General features: G+C 36.7%; 2 protein-coding genes across 6 annotated transcripts; one reads left to right on the top strand and one right to left on the bottom strand.

Moving 5' to 3' along the window:
- Positions 1-2,189: 2,189 nt before the first annotated feature.
- LOC148692142 (oxaloacetate tautomerase FAHD1, mitochondrial-like) lies at positions 2,190-6,658 on the bottom strand. 5 transcript variants are annotated; one of them, XM_088681035.1, is made up of 10 exons: positions 6,603-6,658; positions 5,916-5,984; positions 5,480-5,555; positions 5,270-5,324; positions 4,856-4,941; positions 3,905-4,120; positions 3,653-3,743; positions 3,321-3,551; positions 3,054-3,106; positions 2,190-2,626 (listed from the first exon to the last, which is right to left on the bottom strand). In XM_088681035.1, the coding sequence occupies exons 8-10, from the start codon at positions 3,439-3,441 to the stop codon at positions 2,573-2,575; spliced, it is 228 nt and encodes a 75-aa protein (XP_088537161.1). In that variant the 5' UTR covers positions 3,442-3,551; positions 3,653-3,743; positions 3,905-4,120; positions 4,856-4,941; positions 5,270-5,324; positions 5,480-5,555; positions 5,916-5,984; positions 6,603-6,658; the 3' UTR covers positions 2,190-2,572. The 5 variants fall into 5 exon arrangements, 1 of the variants encoding a protein (XP_088537161.1); XR_015953985.1 differs by lacking the exon at positions 2,190-2,626 and adding an exon at positions 2,680-2,753; XR_015953984.1 differs by lacking the exon at positions 2,190-2,626 and adding an exon at positions 2,680-2,766.
- A 5,320-nt stretch (positions 6,659-11,978) lies between these two features.
- LOC137745922 (ankyrin repeat-containing protein BDA1-like) lies at positions 11,979-14,511 on the top strand. The gene is made up of 3 exons (XM_088681819.1): positions 11,979-12,220; positions 12,276-13,295; positions 13,395-14,511. The coding sequence occupies exons 2-3, from the start codon at positions 12,714-12,716 to the stop codon at positions 14,199-14,201; spliced, it is 1,389 nt and encodes a 462-aa protein (XP_088537945.1). The 5' UTR covers positions 11,979-12,220; positions 12,276-12,713; the 3' UTR covers positions 14,202-14,511.
- The last annotated feature ends 3,137 nt before the right edge of the window (positions 14,512-17,648 follow it).

Below are 17,648 nucleotides of genomic sequence, written 5' to 3' on the forward strand. Positions count from 1 at the left end.
ATCCTTTATCCAATCTGCCAAACATGGCCTAATATTTTAACTCATCAAAATGTATTGTGAAACCCAACCCCCCAATTAAGTTGTAATTTCATAATTTCCCTAAAAGTTCTATTGAAATTGCATTTTGGTCCCTTGCTACCTTACCCAATCCGGAACTGAAATGAAGATTTCCTCTCCACTCACAAGATGCCACGTGGCAGCACACCCCCCAAAAAAAAAAAAAACCTCCCCATCACTCTTTCCCCCACGCCCCCCTCCCCCACCCCGTGACCCTCTCCTCTCTCTCTCTCCCTCCTCTCTCTCACTTCCACTGCACTCTCTTGAAACCCTCTCACTCTCTTTCACTCTCCGGCAGCACACACCCCCACACCCACCAATCCCGACGCCCTTTTTGTTAAATTGTGAGACAATTATTGCTATGGGTTTTGCTTTCCTCGTATATATGCCTTGCACTCCCACAAATTTGAAAAGACAAATGAAAAGAGGAAAAGAAAGAAGTTAGTAGAATTCTGTCTGGTAGACTGGGCGTGCTCTGGAGATGGGTGTTATTATCATGGCACAGAAGCTACTTGATGTGAATTTGAGTATGTTGTGATTTCGTAATAACGAGATTAGTATAGAATTTTGTTGCGGTTTCATTTTGATTTGTCCTTGAAAAAGATGATTACGACTCTGCTAGTTCCAACTGATACTACAGTGCATAGTTGAACGTGCATACAGCTTTAGCTTCTGACTAGATAATAAGTCCGCGCGTAGCGGCGGGAACATGAGTGAATGAGGTCAATAAGATAAGCAGCTTAGCTTTTATATACATTCAACTGAGTATGGCTTATTCAGGTACACCAAGAATCGCCACTATATTTGAAATGAATTTGATGGATTAGAAACACAATAATCTCACGCAACTAAGATCATCTAATACTTTCAACACTATTTGCAACTCAACTACAATACCTATTATTGATTAAGAATTAATTCCTAACCCATTACTCAAAAATCTAAATTTCATAAGAAAATGAAGAAAAAAAAAATGAGCAAAATTTTTGGTAAAACTCAATAATTGTTTCTTAATATACCTTCTAAGAATTTCAGCACTGCTTTAATGATCTATAAAGAAGGCAGCCTTGGATAGTTTGGAATCGAAGTAAGGCATAAATTTTGGTCGCGGCGAACTCGTCCCAGAACTTCAGAAACCCAAATAAAAAATATGATGATTAAGTAGAGCAACAAATGATTACACATATGTATAATAATATATATAGAGATAAACACACAAACACAAATTAATGTTTCAATTTGTATCTTATCAAAAGCTTAAACCTCCAACTAATCATTCTCTCCCAGAGGTCATCAGAAATGTGATTCTTCTGAGAATCGACGTTTAAGGAGAGGATTTGTTCGTCCCCGGGAAACCACAAATACAATCAAATAAGCTGCCAAAAGAACATTAATCAATGAAAAATACAAAACAAAGAAATAATGAGAAACCAAAATATGCATCTCAAAATCTAATCACTTTTTAGCCTGCTAGCCATTTTTAGTTGAATTTAGACAGTTAAACCATGACTCAGCACATGAATGAAGTAAAAGCGTGAAAGATAAGTGGGATAAGCAAAAAGTCATCCTCGAGTCATGCAGTAACTTTCAAACTGTTCCAAAATAGCTAACATCTTTAACAAATGAATAACTTAAATGCTTAAGTTAGCCATAGGAAGCCTGCAGAACAAAGTTAAGCATGAAGAATGAACAAAATGACAGACAGATTTAAACAGCATACCAAAAAAGGCATGCAACACTGAATTCTTCTCAACTTACCTATTTAGTGAGTTATTTAGAGTCACTGGACTGAAATGAAGCCAACTCTGCAACAGAGAAACAAATGGAAAAGTCAAAATCCATAAATCCAAGTTTAACTCAATCAAATATAATAACCAATGAAAGTTGCAAGCTCCAAATACTCAGCAACGTAGACAAAGAAATTTGTTTTTCAAAGACTTAATTGGTCCTCTATTAATTATCGTTTGGGAAAGGAAATTTGAGACAACACCTTATCAAAGAGAACCATATATGCATTTAAGTCATGGTACAATGGGCGGCACTCGCTGCTGCAGTGATCTAATGCTTTGGCAATGTTCAGAGCACCTGTTAGTCGTACAGCCCACTCAATGGTCTGATTCTCCCCTGTCAAGGAAGTGTGAGGTGAATTTATACCTGAAGCGCTTTGAAAAGATATAGGCAATAAATTTCAGAGGTCACTTGTTAGGAATATGAGAATGGGGAAAAGCAAAATAGCACACATGTAGATGACAAATCAGCTTTGTGAAAGTGGTTTGAGATCAGAATATTATGCTCAAGCAGATCAAATGCATTCTTCAAAGCGATGAATGACAAAAAAAAGCAATATCTTTTGTAAAAGAAGAGAAAATTATATCTTTGCAGGACTGTGGCCTCATCCAAAAGTCTAGCCAAAACAACATCTTAAAAGTAGTAGTCGAAAGTAAGAATTGAAACTGAAGAAGTAGTAAAAACAAAATGGTTAAACAGAAAAAAGGCAACTTTGAAATATCCAACTTTATATGTCAGGTTTATCTTTTGACAACATCATAGCATCTTTAATCGGTATGGCCTGTGCAAAATGAAATTGTCAATCCTGATTCACAGAGAAGAAAAAATCAATGTGCCTCCAACAGAGACTTGAACCATCTTTCGAGAGTCACCATAGCTTTCCTTTGCCCTTTTTCTCTTTCTAATCTCTGTAGATTTTATCTGGAAACATAAATAAACTACAAAATCACAACTCGCTTATACTGGGTCAATGTTTTGCTCTGAAATCTCTATTTTAGACTTAGTATTGAGAAACGAAAAGTCTTATATGCAAAAGATAACTCATTCATCACAAAGCAACAATACATTTGCAGTAACTGTTTAAATCAGAACATATGATTATCATGAATTGCAGCATTAGCATTCTAATTAGAAACTTGTAGCCATAAAATTGAACATTTCACTACCGTGTTTGATCGCATCAAAACAATCCGATTATCGATAATTACCTTAGCAGAAGCTTGAATTTCTCTGGCAGTCATATCCAAAGCAAGTGCATAACCTTACACCATCCGATTTTCGCTAATCAGATTTAAACTTAAAACCAAATCATTAACAGCATCATTATATTAAAACTAAATCATTAGCAGCAGCATTATTAACTGCTTAATTAAACTAAATCATTAACAGCAACACTATTAACTGATTAATTAACTGAAAAATAAAATAAAAAGTGATTAATTAACAAATAACAATAACAAAAATTACAAATTTACCCGCAACGTAATCCATGGCGGTGGATTGCGGAACATCACGAGCTTTCTGAGAGATGATCACCGCCACCTCATGGTCCAACGATAACAGAGGGTGAGGGACTTCGATTGTGCCGCTGTTCATCAAGTAAGACAATGTCGGTTTGAGGAAAAGCACGGGCTCCTTCACAAATCAGAATTAAGAGAAGAACTGGTTGCTTTGCATTCTTCGCAACCCACAGTTTTCCCTCATATCTGAAAGTTCCCAAGAAAGTTAAAAGAGCAGAAGGAAATAATAACTGAACATTCTCCATGTTCCACATAAAGCTCATAATTAATTTTAGAAAATAACGTACTTGGCATGAATAAATTTCTCCGTCCCACTTCTGTCAAAATTTGGTGGCAATTCTTTTTCCCAATAACTGCTTCCCGTTTCATTACCCATGGCTGCACAAAAGTACATAGAGTTAACTAACAGGATAATGAACCAGAACATAGTGGTCAGTCAGAAAAGATTAAAAATACACAAAACAAGAACGTGAACACTGAACTTATGTTTTCTAACAAATCAAAGCACCCTAATAACAAAACAATGAAAAATCACAAACCTGGAAGGTCCTCTTGCACTCATCAACCAAGACTCTGAGCTGATTGAGCAGCTGCCGGACCATCTCTTGCCGATTCAAGAGCAAGCACACCATTAAAAATCTCAAAACAAACCGGAGCTGCTTGTTGGCCAAGCTCCGGTCCTCAAACATGCCCTCCTTGAGCACTCACTGCTGAGAATAACCTCGTGGAATTACCTCGTGTGCATAAGGAAGAAACTGCAACTCAATGAGACAGACCACTGTAAAGCAACTCATGGTTCACACCAAAAATTATAAAAAAACAAATGCTAATCAATACACCAATGCAGATAACACACATTTCCCCAGAGTAAATCCAATAAAATCACAAATCAATATAGGCATCTGTAAAGAATTTAAATAACCAAGAGATGGGTGAATGAATCAAAGAAGTTTGATTTTCACTTATATTCAATTCCAGTAATTTACTGATCAATTATACCAGTGCATTCATCAAATAAGCATTTCCTAAATACACACTTAGCAGATAAACATAACCTAAGGCACAAATTCATACGGATGGAGAAAATCCAGTTCCACAACCTACGAAAGCAAAGTGGCAACTGAGAGACCGTTTGAGGGATTTGAGACTGAGCTTCTTCAATAAACAAGATACCTAGAACTCCCCAAGCTTTCAAATGGAAATTAAACATTTAAATAGCTTATATTAATTTAACAAATTCTTTATTAGTGGAGTAAATAATTTATAACCACCTATTTCCTGGTAGGAAAAAAAATTCAATTTTAAAAAAGAAGTGTACTTTTTAGTTCAATTTCCACAGCCATAGTAATTTATGTGGACTAAAATTAAGATTAACCAATACATCCAATCAACTGCAACTAAACAACTTATAGTAATTTAATCTGTGTTTGTGGATATGAGAGAGAAAGAGAGAGAGAGAGAGAGAGAGAGTAATCTATTATAAAGCCAACCTTCTTTGAATTCACTTCTTGGTCCTCTTGTGGCTTATTACCAAAACTCTCCACTGCATTTGCAGTAATGCCCTCTGCTCCTCCTCCTGCGATAATTATCATTCCGTAAGTAACATAAGATGAACCAACATTTGAAAAGTATAAGCAGATGGACCAACACAGATAGAAAACACCTAAATTTACAGCAAGATGAAAGCTTAACGAAAAAAAAAAAAAAGAGGGTAAAAAATAGCTAAATTTACAGAGATATGCGAAAATAGGGTGCAAACATAATGTGCCTCTTTTTTAATGTGGGTCAGTGAGGGTAAGAGAGTGTGCCCTCGGTGTTCTCACTCTCAGTGCAACCTTGCTTGACAGAGATATGACCTTACTACCAGAATGGAAAGAAGCCGGTAAAACAGCATTGGTACTTACATTGGATATATGCAACCTGCTCTGGGAGCCATGTATCCAAAGTGGCAGATCTCACCTACAAAAGCATCCAAATCATCAGAATAATGCAGGGAAAAATAGAACCGAAACTCATTAGCATAACACATAAAATATGGAATTGAGTACCATACAAATAAAAAAATGAATTTGAAGTTTTTGCATAACCAAAAATTATTCCTTTGATATATGTACCCCAAGACTCCTGTGGATCCCTGAACATTGCATGCATATGAAGATACCAAGATGCACGCTAGCCAATCGTGGAGCTCTGCACCAAAAAATGGACACACTACAACAAATTAGAAAAAAAATGTTTAACACATCTGTTTGAGGTTACCCAGAAGACATGCAGTATGAAAATATATAGGATGTTGTTTAAATTGAAAATATATGTACAATTGCTGCAACGACATATCTGCAAATCAAAGTAATATTACAAAAAAAAAAAATATATAAATATATATAGATATATATTTCACCCACCTTACATAAAAATAAAACTCTGTAAAACATTTTAATTTAATGAAAGCTAAAATTATATTTAAGACCTAATATCAATTGGCAACTGTTAATTGACTACTCTCTTTGATGACATGCTTCAACTGAAACAAAGGTTCTAGGTAATTACATCTTTTATATGCATGCCTCTGTTTCTCCAAAGATCAGTGACGAAAAGCTTTCATCATCCTTTGTAGATCTGTAACAGAAACAAACAATGAGAAACATGTCATTCAATTCTTGATTGTTACTAAGACACTTAATGAGGATGGAATTAGAAGTATGTCATTGCATTTCTCGATTGTCATTCCAATATGGATGTTAATTGGACTCTATTAATATTGAACCTATCAGATGAGAAATTAAACAGAAGAAAAATCAAAAGTTTCTTAACTGAACATGCTCATGAAGGGGTAATAGGTTGCTGATACAAAGAAAAAAAGACAGATTTTATCTACACATCACCATAAGAAAGAAAACGATCACAAAGTACTTTTTTTCTTGGCAACTTCGTGGAACAGAAAGAAGCAGGATACATAAGGGGCAAAACAATCTTCTTACTCGTACATCAAAGCAAAAGAACAACCATTATATTAGTATGCCATTATCATCTGGGGAACAAATCCAATTGGCAGCTTTTACATACCAACAATTATAAGCAAAGTTTGGAATTCACAAAAAATACTGGGCAAATACTAACACTGCCATTTGAAAAAGCTAAACAACAACAAACTTTGACAAATTAACTACAACCAAATTCAGATGACATTCGATATATGAAGACATTCTGAGAAATCAAAGGCTCTGAAATCAATACCATATTTCATGTGCCTTTTACTGATAGTGAACCCAGCAGCAGAACAAGGATAAAAAAATTGATTTAGAACCTTGCTATCTTTGTCCTTGTAAATATGATATTTTGGCATCGGCATACTCTTGTGCTTGTAATTCGGTACGCATCTGTCTCCCAGGATTCAACAATTTATAATCTAAAGTCAATGCACTTCAATCTTCGGACTCTGGCGAACTTCATATATTCCGTACTCTTAAGACACGATTCGGATTTTTCCTAAGACATTGGAGAAAACTCTTCTCTTAATTCTATTAGACATGTGGGATGCTTGAGTTTATATAAAACTCAAGCCACCCTTTTTGAAACATTATGATTGTTGCCTAAAGTTCCAACGAACAGATACAACTCATAAATTTGAACTCAATTATGACACATGACTCTTATTTTTCATTCATACTAAAATTAAAAATTATAATATATAATTTCCAAGAGCCGGATCCTCCAATCACATCCGTTAATCTTACATCGTACGGTCAATTTTCGTCAGGTACGGTTTATAGTCAATTTTAAATAAAAAAATTACAATGATTTCGGACCGCACGATGTACGATGAACAGACGTGATAGGAGGATCCGGCAAGGATCCTTACAAAGAGGATCCGGTGAGTATCCTCTCTCCAAATAATATAGTTTCATATATAATACTCACACATTCTTTTACTAATTTTTGTTACACAATCAATTATTTACATGTCGTGCTATTCATAGAGTGGTTCAAAAAATTCCAAGAGCTTCATTCACCAAATTTATGCTTTTCATGTAAAAATTCTTTCAAAAAGTTCAATAATCTTTCAGTTTAAATAACATTAACGTTTTGTAACGATCTCTTATATCTTTGAAACATATATTTTCGTACGGTTTAATTTCTAATCCCGCAGCAACGTGCGTGTCATATTTTTAGTATACCTATAACGAGAAGAATACAAACACATTGGAAAGCATTCTTTCTTCTTTTTATTCAAACCAAACTCTTCCAGCTAATGAGAATATTGACAGATTTTTCACGAAATGATGATAAATTAAGGGACCATTTCTATAATTAATTTTCAAATTTGTATTTGCAGGCTATATAGTGCTACTATTGTCTGTTATCATGCCCTTTATCTTCCGCTTTTGTATGTAACATTTCTCGCCGACTTCTTCCAGGTATTTGTAACTGTGTGTTTCTTGTCGATAATATTATTATTATTATATTTCGTTTCTTATTGGTAATTGACGTTTGGATGAAAACAGGAGGAAGATTTACATTTGGAGAATGTGTACTATTCAGAGATGAAAGATGCCAGTTTCTTTGACGCGGATTGGGAGTGACGCACTAACCTCTGTATCGAAGATGGCTTCGGTAGTCCGGAAATTCTAGAACTTAATCACAGGAAGATCCGGTTATCACACTCGATGTACATAGAAGTCGATATCTTACTGGATTTGCAAAATATTAGAAAATGTGACTCACACGTTGCTACGAAACTATGATATATTATGGTGAAAACATATGAAAGATCATGTATCCAATGATTGTGGACCTAATAATCATGCACTCAATACCAAACACCAAAATGTCATCAAACTAAAGTAAACTTTCATTTAACTAAGTTCTTAGCACTTCAATTCAATCTTAAGCTAAAGAGAGTAGTTCAATTGACTAAAATTACACAAAAGGGAGACAGACGGAACAAACAGTTACGAAAAGGTGTACAATGACATTGATTCTGCAAGTTAAGTATGAAAAATGTTTAAAAGAATGTAAAAGCTCAAATTATCCCTAGCATCAGTAGATTAACAATGAAAAAACAAAATTCGTATAAGTTTATATTGCTTGTTGCTTGACGATTCAGCATGGAAAAAAAATGCAAGGAAAAAAATATTGTTAAATATTCGGTGAATAAGTGAATGACAGTGAACATTACACTTAGTATAACATGAATATGCATGTGGATAGTAAATACTAGGCAAGAATATGCATAGGTAACTTGTCACATCCCCGCCCAGGCCCCACTACTTTTCGGGCCCGCTCCACCACCGTAGCATGATATTATCCGTTTTGGGCTTACCATTCCCTCACGGTTTTATTTATGGGAACTCACACGAGAACTTCTCAGTGGGTCATCCATGATGGGATTGCTCTCGCACGCTACTCGCTTAACTTCGGAGTTCCGATGGAACCCAAAGCCAGTGAGCTCTCAAAAGGCCTCGTGCTAGGTAGGGATGAGAATATACATATAAGGATTACTCCCTTGGACGATGTGGGATCTTACAATCCACCCCCCTTAGGGGCCCGACGTCCTCGTCGGCACACCATAGCCAGGGTTAGGCTCTGATACCAAATTGTCACATCCCGACCTGGGCCCCACCACTTCCCGAGCCCGCTCCACCACCGTAGCACAATATTGACCGCTTTGGGTTTACCATTCCCTCACGGTTTTGTTTCTAGAAACTCACACGAGAACTTTCCAGTGGATCACCCATCATGGGATTGCTCTCACGCACTACTTGCTTAACTTCAGAGTTCCGATATAACCCAAAGCCAGTGAGCTTCCAAAAAACCTCGTGCTAGGTAGGGATGAAAATATACATATAAGGATCACTTCCCTAAGCGATATGGAATCTTACATAAATAGTAACTATTAATTAACCATTTTAATTAACACTTTACAAAAATTGTTTAAGTATAAAAAAAATCTAATACAAAGAATAGAACACTCTGAATATTATAAAAAAGAAATCCGTATACTATATAGACACAGTGAGTATGAAAATATGTAATTAATTCCTTTCTAGTAACTAATATAGAAAAATATAATTCCCTTGTAATAACAAATTGTTGGTCAAAATACTACAATTTGAAGAATATATAATAAAAGAAAAATAGGAAAACATGCTTACCAATGTGTATCTGGATTGCTTCTTAAAGAATGTTATATGCAAGGTTATTATCCCAATGATTTTGTCTGCAGTAAGAATAATAACAACTTAAAAAGCATCATATCATTGCTACTTGCTAGTCTTCTTACATAATCTAATATTATAATTAATCAATCAATCAAGGGAAAACTTAATATAAGCCAAATTTTTTTAGCCAATAGTAGGAATAGGCTAGTTTATTAAAATAAGTCCAATTTGTTATATTTAATTATTTAATTATCAATAATTATCTGTTCAATGATAAGATTTATTATAAAAATCAAATTTCTTCCCAATTATCTCTTTGCTTATTTCTTTTTATTTTTCTTTTTGTTATTTCTCGTTCTTCCTTTTGCTTTAAACCCTATTTATAGATTTTATTTTTAATTTTTATAATCAACCTATATCACAGGTTAATTATATTTATCTACCTATATGATAGATTTTTTTTTATTTTTTATAATCAACCTATCACAGATTAATATGTCTTACTTGTAGGTATGTTATGTTCTTTCTACCTTTTATTTAGATTTCATATCTCACCTATAGGTATAATATATATTCATATATTTGTTACTTGAGTTAGGGTAGAATGTTTTGCAGATAAATTTATGTTAGTATATTAGTTTTTTTGTTATAAGATATTAATTATATTTTTTTGGAGTTGGAAAATGCATAATATTAGAAGATTTTAATTGATTTTTAATATTTTTAGAAAATATAAAATGAGTATAAAATAAATAAAAACATATAATTAGATAATTGGACTTACTCCTAAAAACACTATATGTTTTTGGACCTGGATCTAAAAGTCCCATTAATCAAATAGATATGAGATCACATTGACCATAAATTATTACATGTAACAAAAAAAAAAGAGAGAGAGAGAGAGAGAATAGCCAAATAACTCGAAAACCCTAGTCGGAAAAACTGATTGTTGCACAATTAGATATCTTTTTAATAATTGCACATGTAAAGCTTTTTCTTAATCAGTAAGATGTCATAAATAATTGCAACATAAGCTAAAAATGATGAAGATGGCGAGGCACTCAAGATCCTGCAGCGCTTGGAGTGGATGTTCATAATGGAGAGATTCCCACTGAAATGGGCGAAAACGATAGGATGAAGAAACAAGACTGCTAATCCCAACCTTTTGCACAGTTTTAGCAGTGAAGCCCTTAGCGAACACAAGTTCCGTTTATAGTCCCATTAAACCTAGTCCTTTGCCCGCACCAAACAAGGGACTAGGACAATTTTTAAAGCCAATCCTAGCTAAGGAGGCCAAACAAACACGGCTTAATGGTCATGGATTTTTAGTTGAGAGACTAATGCTCAATTTTTTTTTTTTTTTGTCAAACGATAGATTTGTTATATTAGATGTTAGATAAATAGGGGTAAAAAATTAAAGGACTAATAATCAAATTTAGTTAAAATTAAGAAACAATTGTTATAGTTTCTTTTTTATAAATAGTACCCTTGCCTTTGTCGAATAGTGGGCAAAATCTACTTTATATTCTTCGTATTCGCAAATTTTTTCCAATATCGTTTTGTCTTATCCGAATTATATTCCTATTGGGACACAAAACTTGAATCATTTAAACTTGTCAACCTGTGAAAAAAAAAACCGTGGGTAAAACCCATAATTTATGTTGCTATTGCCGAAGCCGCCCGCCATAGGAATATGGTAGTTTGACTAAAGTATGTGTTTGTCTCCACTAAGTGAGATTGTTTGTGTTCTGAATGAGCTTTAGTTCAGGTTTCATCAGCTGTTAATGGTGACCTAACTAGGGTTCATATTGTAGTTGATATGGTGTATACAACAAGACCACGACCATTCCAAGCCGCTTCACGAATACAACAGGACCACAACCAACCATTCCACAAGACCACAACCAACCATTCCAAGCAGCTTCGCGTATACATTCCAATCAGCTTCGCGTATACTTTCCAAGTAGCTTCGTAAATACAAATAAACATCAGATTCGTGTATATTTTCCAAGCAGCTTCGCAAATAAAAATAAACATTTCAAGCAGCTTCGCAAATACAAATAAACATTCCAAGCAAATTCGCGTGTATACTTTCCAAGCAACTTTGCAAATACAAATAAACATTCCAAGCAGCTTCGCAAATACAAATAAACATTCCAAGCAACTTTGCAAATACAAATAAATATTCCAAGCAAATTCGCGTGTATACTTTCCAAGCAACTTTGCAAATACAAATAAACATTCCAAGCATCTTCGCAAATACAAATAAATATTCGAAGCAGATTCGCGTGTATACTTTCCAAACAACTTTGCAAATACAAATAAACATTTCAAGAAGCTTCGCAAATACAAATAAACATTCCAAGAAGCGCAATAATGAACATATGATTCGCTATACATAGGGAGTACAAATTAGGCACTTCTTCAGCTTCCCCATCTCTCTCTTTTTCCCCCCACCCGTGACCCTCTCCTCTCTCTCTCTCTCTCTCTCTCTCTCTCTCTCTCTCACTTCCAGTGCACTCTCTCGAAACCCTCTCACTCTCTTTCCCTCTCCGGCTACACACACACCCACACCCACCATCATCCCGACGCCGACGGCACATCCCCACTATCGCAGGACTTTTCCCTCTCTTTCTTTCTCTCTCTCTCCCGCGTCTCAGTGAAGCACGGGAGCACAGAGAACCCTGGCGAGCCGTGCTGCTCGAGCCCAGATTCCGGCTACCCCGACCCTCTTCACGGCTAATCGTAGTTATAAACCTCTTCATTTCGCCTTGTACTTCGTTTTCATACCTAGATCGCACCTCTAGGTTGGTTATGGCGTCGACCGGAGCTAGGAAGCTCCGGCCTACTTCACTGGGGAGATCAGGAAACCAAGACCTTCGGGCCTAAGCCCATTCGAACCAGGCCCTTTGGGCCGTGCCTAAACCCAGCCCAACCCTTTTAATTTTTATTTAATTATTTAATTGTTTAAAACCCTAAGGCCTTTGGGCGATTTCCCCTTTAGAGCCTTAGGCCCGTGAGCCTTAAAACCCAAGCCTTTAAAGGCTTAAGGCCTTCGAGCCGTTTCCTTTCACCTCAGGTCTCAGGTCTTTGGCGTTGCCCTAAGCCCAAATTCCTTAAGCTCTTTTCCCCTAAACCCAACCTGCCTAATAACTAAACCCTAAACCCCAAGGCCCAAAGGTTTGCAATGGATGCAAGGCTATTTGACGCTTCTCAGACAGGAGATGTCCAACTTTTGCATCAATTGCTGGCAGAGAATCCACTTCTACTCCATAGCGTTGCGCTAACTTCCACAGAGAATCCTTTACATGTTGCTTCGATTGCTGGGCATGTCGACTTTGTCAAGGAGATTGTGAGGTTGAAACCAGATTATGTTGAAGAAATGAACCAGGATGGTTTTAGCCCCATGCATATTGCATCGGCCAATGGGTATTTGGAAATTGTAAGGGAGATGCTGAGAGTTGACAATGACCGGAGACTCTGCCGGCTACAGGGAAGAGAAGAGTGGACTCCTCTTCATTATGCCGCTAGCAGAGGGAGGGTGGACGTAATTAGAGAAATGGTCATGGCTTGTCCAGAAAGTGTTGAAGATGTGACCGTACAAGGGGAGACTGTTATTCACCTTGCTGTTAAGTGCAGCCAGTTTAAAGCAATTAATTATTTGGTGGAATTGGTAGCAGAAAGGAACAAGGTGAACATCCTGAATATGAAGGATAAGCATGGTGGCGACTCAGTTCTTCAGCTAGCAACCCGGAAAAAACAACATCAGGCAAGTACTATTTGAACCGTTGATCAGTACCCATTTTTCTTTCTTATAGTCATTAGAATTTTAGTCCATATTGATTTGTTAGTCGACTAATGCTCGCAGGTGGTGGAAGGATTAGTTGGCAATGAAACAATTGCAGGAGCCTTGGATGTAAATTCTGTAAACGATAGGGGTCTCACAGCTTTGGATCTGGTCTTCCCAAATGAAACCGGTGATTGGGAAATGGAGGCAATCCTTCGTGGTGCTGGAGCTTTGAGAGCAGGGGATATGGTCCACTCTGGTGTCCAATTCTCCAATTCTCATAGCCATAACCATAACAACACCTCATCAGAGACTCATCAGTTGCAGCAGGAGCAGCAGAAGACAAATAGGTGGGAATACTTCCAGTTCAAAAAGGGCAGAGACAGTCCTAGCGATGCACGTACCGCGCTGCTAGTTGTCGCTTCACTAGTGGCTACGGCCACCTTTCAAGTGGGACTCAACCCTCCAAATGGAATTTGGCAGAACAGTAGTGGTGTGAATAATAATGGGACTGGCAGCAGCAATGAACCAGTACACGAGGCAGGAAAGTCCATCATGGGTTCTTATAGTAAATTTTTATTCGTCTATTTTGTGGTTTTCAACTCGATTGGATTTCACTTTTCTCTTTACACCATGAGCGTCCTCACAGCCAATTTCCCTCTCCAGTTGGAGCTTCAAATCTGCATGGGAGCGCTATACTTCGCCTACGCCGTTGCGGTTATCAACATTGCACCATCACATAACACCAAGCACAGTATCACCGTGTTCATAGTGGTTTTGCCTTATTTGGTCTTACTTGCTGTCAAATGGGCTAGACACCCGGTCACAATCAGGCTTACAAAACCTCTCGGAAAACGGATCCTTCGGTTCCTTGAATTAATTTTCTGATAAAATTATTGTGATATCATTTGGGTTGATAGACCCCCATCTTCGTTGGTGCATGTACTGAATAATGACGGAATACCTTGTCCTCGTTAAGTTTACTTTGGCAGTGTAGGGGGCGACGCCTCTGCATGGTTGCAGCGTCCCCCGTCTTGTACCCCTCTACACTGTTCTTTCTCTGTTAATCTTGTTTGCCTCGTTTGTAGGCTTTCTCTGTATGTTCTGGCATCTTTGCCCTGGAATGAAAATTTCCCAGTGAACCAAAAAAAACAAAAAAAAAACAAGAAACTTTGAACTGATTGTTCTTTTTTATTCACAGGTTTGTCCAATCCCCAAATTTGAATGGATTTATTTTATTGTAAAGCTATCCTGAATCGTTATAGGTATATCCTGGAATTTTGTATCTTAACAAACCCGAACAGGTTACGCTTATGCAATAAAGAATTCTTTGAACTTGACAAACATATTTCTTGTTTTAACAGTACTTCATCTACTGAAAAACTAGTCACCTGCTTAGGCATATATATAGTCATATATATACAATATCTCTCATCTTCTCTCTAATTTTCTCTCTAATCTTTCAATATTCTCTGTACTGCTTCCTTCTTCTTCTTCTCTCTGCAACTCTGGTTACTTTTGTTAAGATGGTATCAATCGCCAGGACGATCCTTGGTGCTATCACTTCCGCTGACGAGTTCGTTGAAGTTCTTGGTGGTTCGCTGCAGTTCTTGCAGTTTTGCTGATTGGTTTTCTTCGATTCTTGAGTTGCTGAACAGAGTATCAGGTCGATTACTTTTCTCCTTTATTTCTGCACACCAAGTGTTTGTGTTTTGGCATCAGTGAAGAATTATGGCGATTTTGGGTGTTTGTTTGGTTGTTTGTATCTGGGTTCTCTTCTGTATATGATTGAGGCCGATGCCAAGAATGTTAGAGTGTATAGTTTTCATTGAAGTTGATAAGGCCAATGCCAAGAATGTTTGACAAGACTGAAGTTTGTGAATTGTGTATTGTGAAAAAGGCCGATGCCAAGACTGTTTGGGTATATAGTTCTTATTGAAATTGATAATTGCTGATGGTTGAAACCAGAAAGTTGGTGAATATGCCAAGTATATCGAGTTGAAGTTGTTGCTTTATTGCATTTGTGAAGTATAGTGAGTTGTTGTCTCTGAGAATTTGTGGAAATTAGGAATATATTGTTCTTTCTTGAAAGTGTTTAGCCATCAAAATGGCTGATAAGTCAGTGAGAATTGAGAATTTGTTGGGAATGCTAACAGTTAAGCTGCAAGATGATAATTTTGTGAAGTGGGATTATCAGTTTCGGTCAGTTTTGAGAAGGTATGATTTCTTGGATTTCTTTACTGGTGAGTCACCTTGTCCACCAAAATTCGTGATTGATACTGAAACTGGAGTAACTAAAGAGATTACTGAGGCGTATAAATCTTGGGTTCAAAAAGATATGGCGATGTTGAGCTTGCTAATTGCCACTCTTTCCGATGATGCAATGGAGTATGTGATTGGTTGCAAAACTTCTCATGAAGCCTGGACAAACTTGTAAGACCGATATGCTTCTATATCCCGGGCTAAAATAAATCAACTTAAGACCGAATTTCATAGGATTCAAAAGGGTGGTGATTCTATAGACAAATATCTGCTCAAATTGAAGGCAATTCGAGATCAGCTTATTGCTGCAGGGGAGAGAGTGACAGATAATGATTTGGTGATTGCTGCATTAACTGGTTTGCCATCTGAGTTTGATGTAGTTAAAACAGTGATTCTAGCAAGGGAAACTTCGATTCCATTGAAAGATTTCAGGGCTCAATTGATTGGTGCTGAACTAACTATAGAAGCAATATAGTGAAGAATTCTTATAGGTATATCCTGGAATTTTGTACCTTAACAAACCCGAACAGGTTAGGCTTATATAGTGAAGAATTCTTTGTTGTGCTTTGGCCATTCAGATATCTGCAATATTGTTTCATACTTCCAACGAATGAGGCTGAGGCCACCATATGATGTCACGAAATTTGACTGAAAGATTAGTCTAAGTTTATCCTGAATAATTATAGTTATCTCGTAAATAGATTATGAATTTACATGAATAGAGTTCGAACAATTAGTCCGCTACGTGTCTGATCCTGGAATTTTGTACCTTGACAAACCCGAACAGGTTATGTTTATGCAGTGAAGAATTCTTTGACCTTGAGAGTGCTGCATCCCGGGTTCACACGCATTTGAAACTTGAGTATGTCAAGCTATTCTTCATCTAGTGAAAAACTATTCACCTGCGCAGGCATATATATAGACACACTCAATGGAGATGAGGTGCTTATCAATTAACACAACCCTTTGCAATGGATGCAAGGCTGTTTGATGCTTGTCAGACGGGAGATGTCCAAATTGTAAGGGAGATGCTGAGAGTTGACCGGAGACTCTGCCAGCTAAACGGAAGAGATGAGTGGACTCCTCTTCATTACGCCGCTAGCAGAGGGAGGGTAGACGTAATTAGAGAAATGGTCTTGGCTTGTCCGGAAAGTGTTGAAGATATGACCGTACAAGGGGAGACTGTTATTCACCTTGCTGTTAAGTGCAGCCAGTTTAAAGCAATTAAATTTTTGGTGGAATTGATTGCAGAAACGAACAAGGTGAACGTCCTGAATATGAAGGATAAGCATGGCGACTCAGTTCTTCATCTAGCAACCTGGAAAAAACAACATCGGGCAAGTACTATTAGAACCGTTGATCAGTACCCATTTTTCTTTAGGTAGTTTTAACGAAAAGTTCGTTGTACTGTTCACTTTAACGAAAAACCATATTTTTACACTAAAAAGTCAATCATGGTACTATTCACTTTACCCTTTATTTTGTCTTTATCGTTAAAACTCAAAATTTCAAGTCATTTTCATTAGTTTTCCTTTTTCTTTAGTCAATAGAATTTTAGTCCATATTGATTTGTTAGTTGACTAATGCTCGCAGGTGGTGGAAGGATTAGTTGGAAATGAAACAATTGCAGGAGCCTTGGAAGTAAATTCTGTAAACGATAGGGATCTCACAGCTTTGGATCTGGTCTTCCCAAATGAAACCGGTGATTGGGAAATGGAGGCTATCCTTCATGGTGCTGGAGCTTTGAGAGCAGGAGATGTTGAAAATCAATGTCAAAGTTAGGCATGGAAAGTTAGGCAATGTTAGGTATGGTTGAATAAAAATTATTAGGTGCAATTAATGTGTTTTGTGTGGTAATAAATAATCTTAGTTTAATCATTTGGTTTGCTATAAATACCCAAGTTCTCAAGCATTGTAAATCATCCAAGGAAAAACAAAGCCTAGAGCTAAATAAGAAAAGCTTTGCTAATTAGTTTGTTTTTGTGAGCTTTCTTTAAGAGTGTGTTCTATTTTCTTCTTCTTGGGATCATTAGAGTTATCTTGGATATTCTTCTTATTCAACAATTGGTATCA

This window comes from Pyrus communis, chromosome 12, assembly GCF_041283825.1.
Source record: "Pyrus communis isolate YQ-2024b chromosome 12, ASM4128382v1, whole genome shotgun sequence".
Taxonomy (NCBI): Eukaryota; Viridiplantae; Streptophyta; class Magnoliopsida; order Rosales; family Rosaceae; genus Pyrus; species Pyrus communis.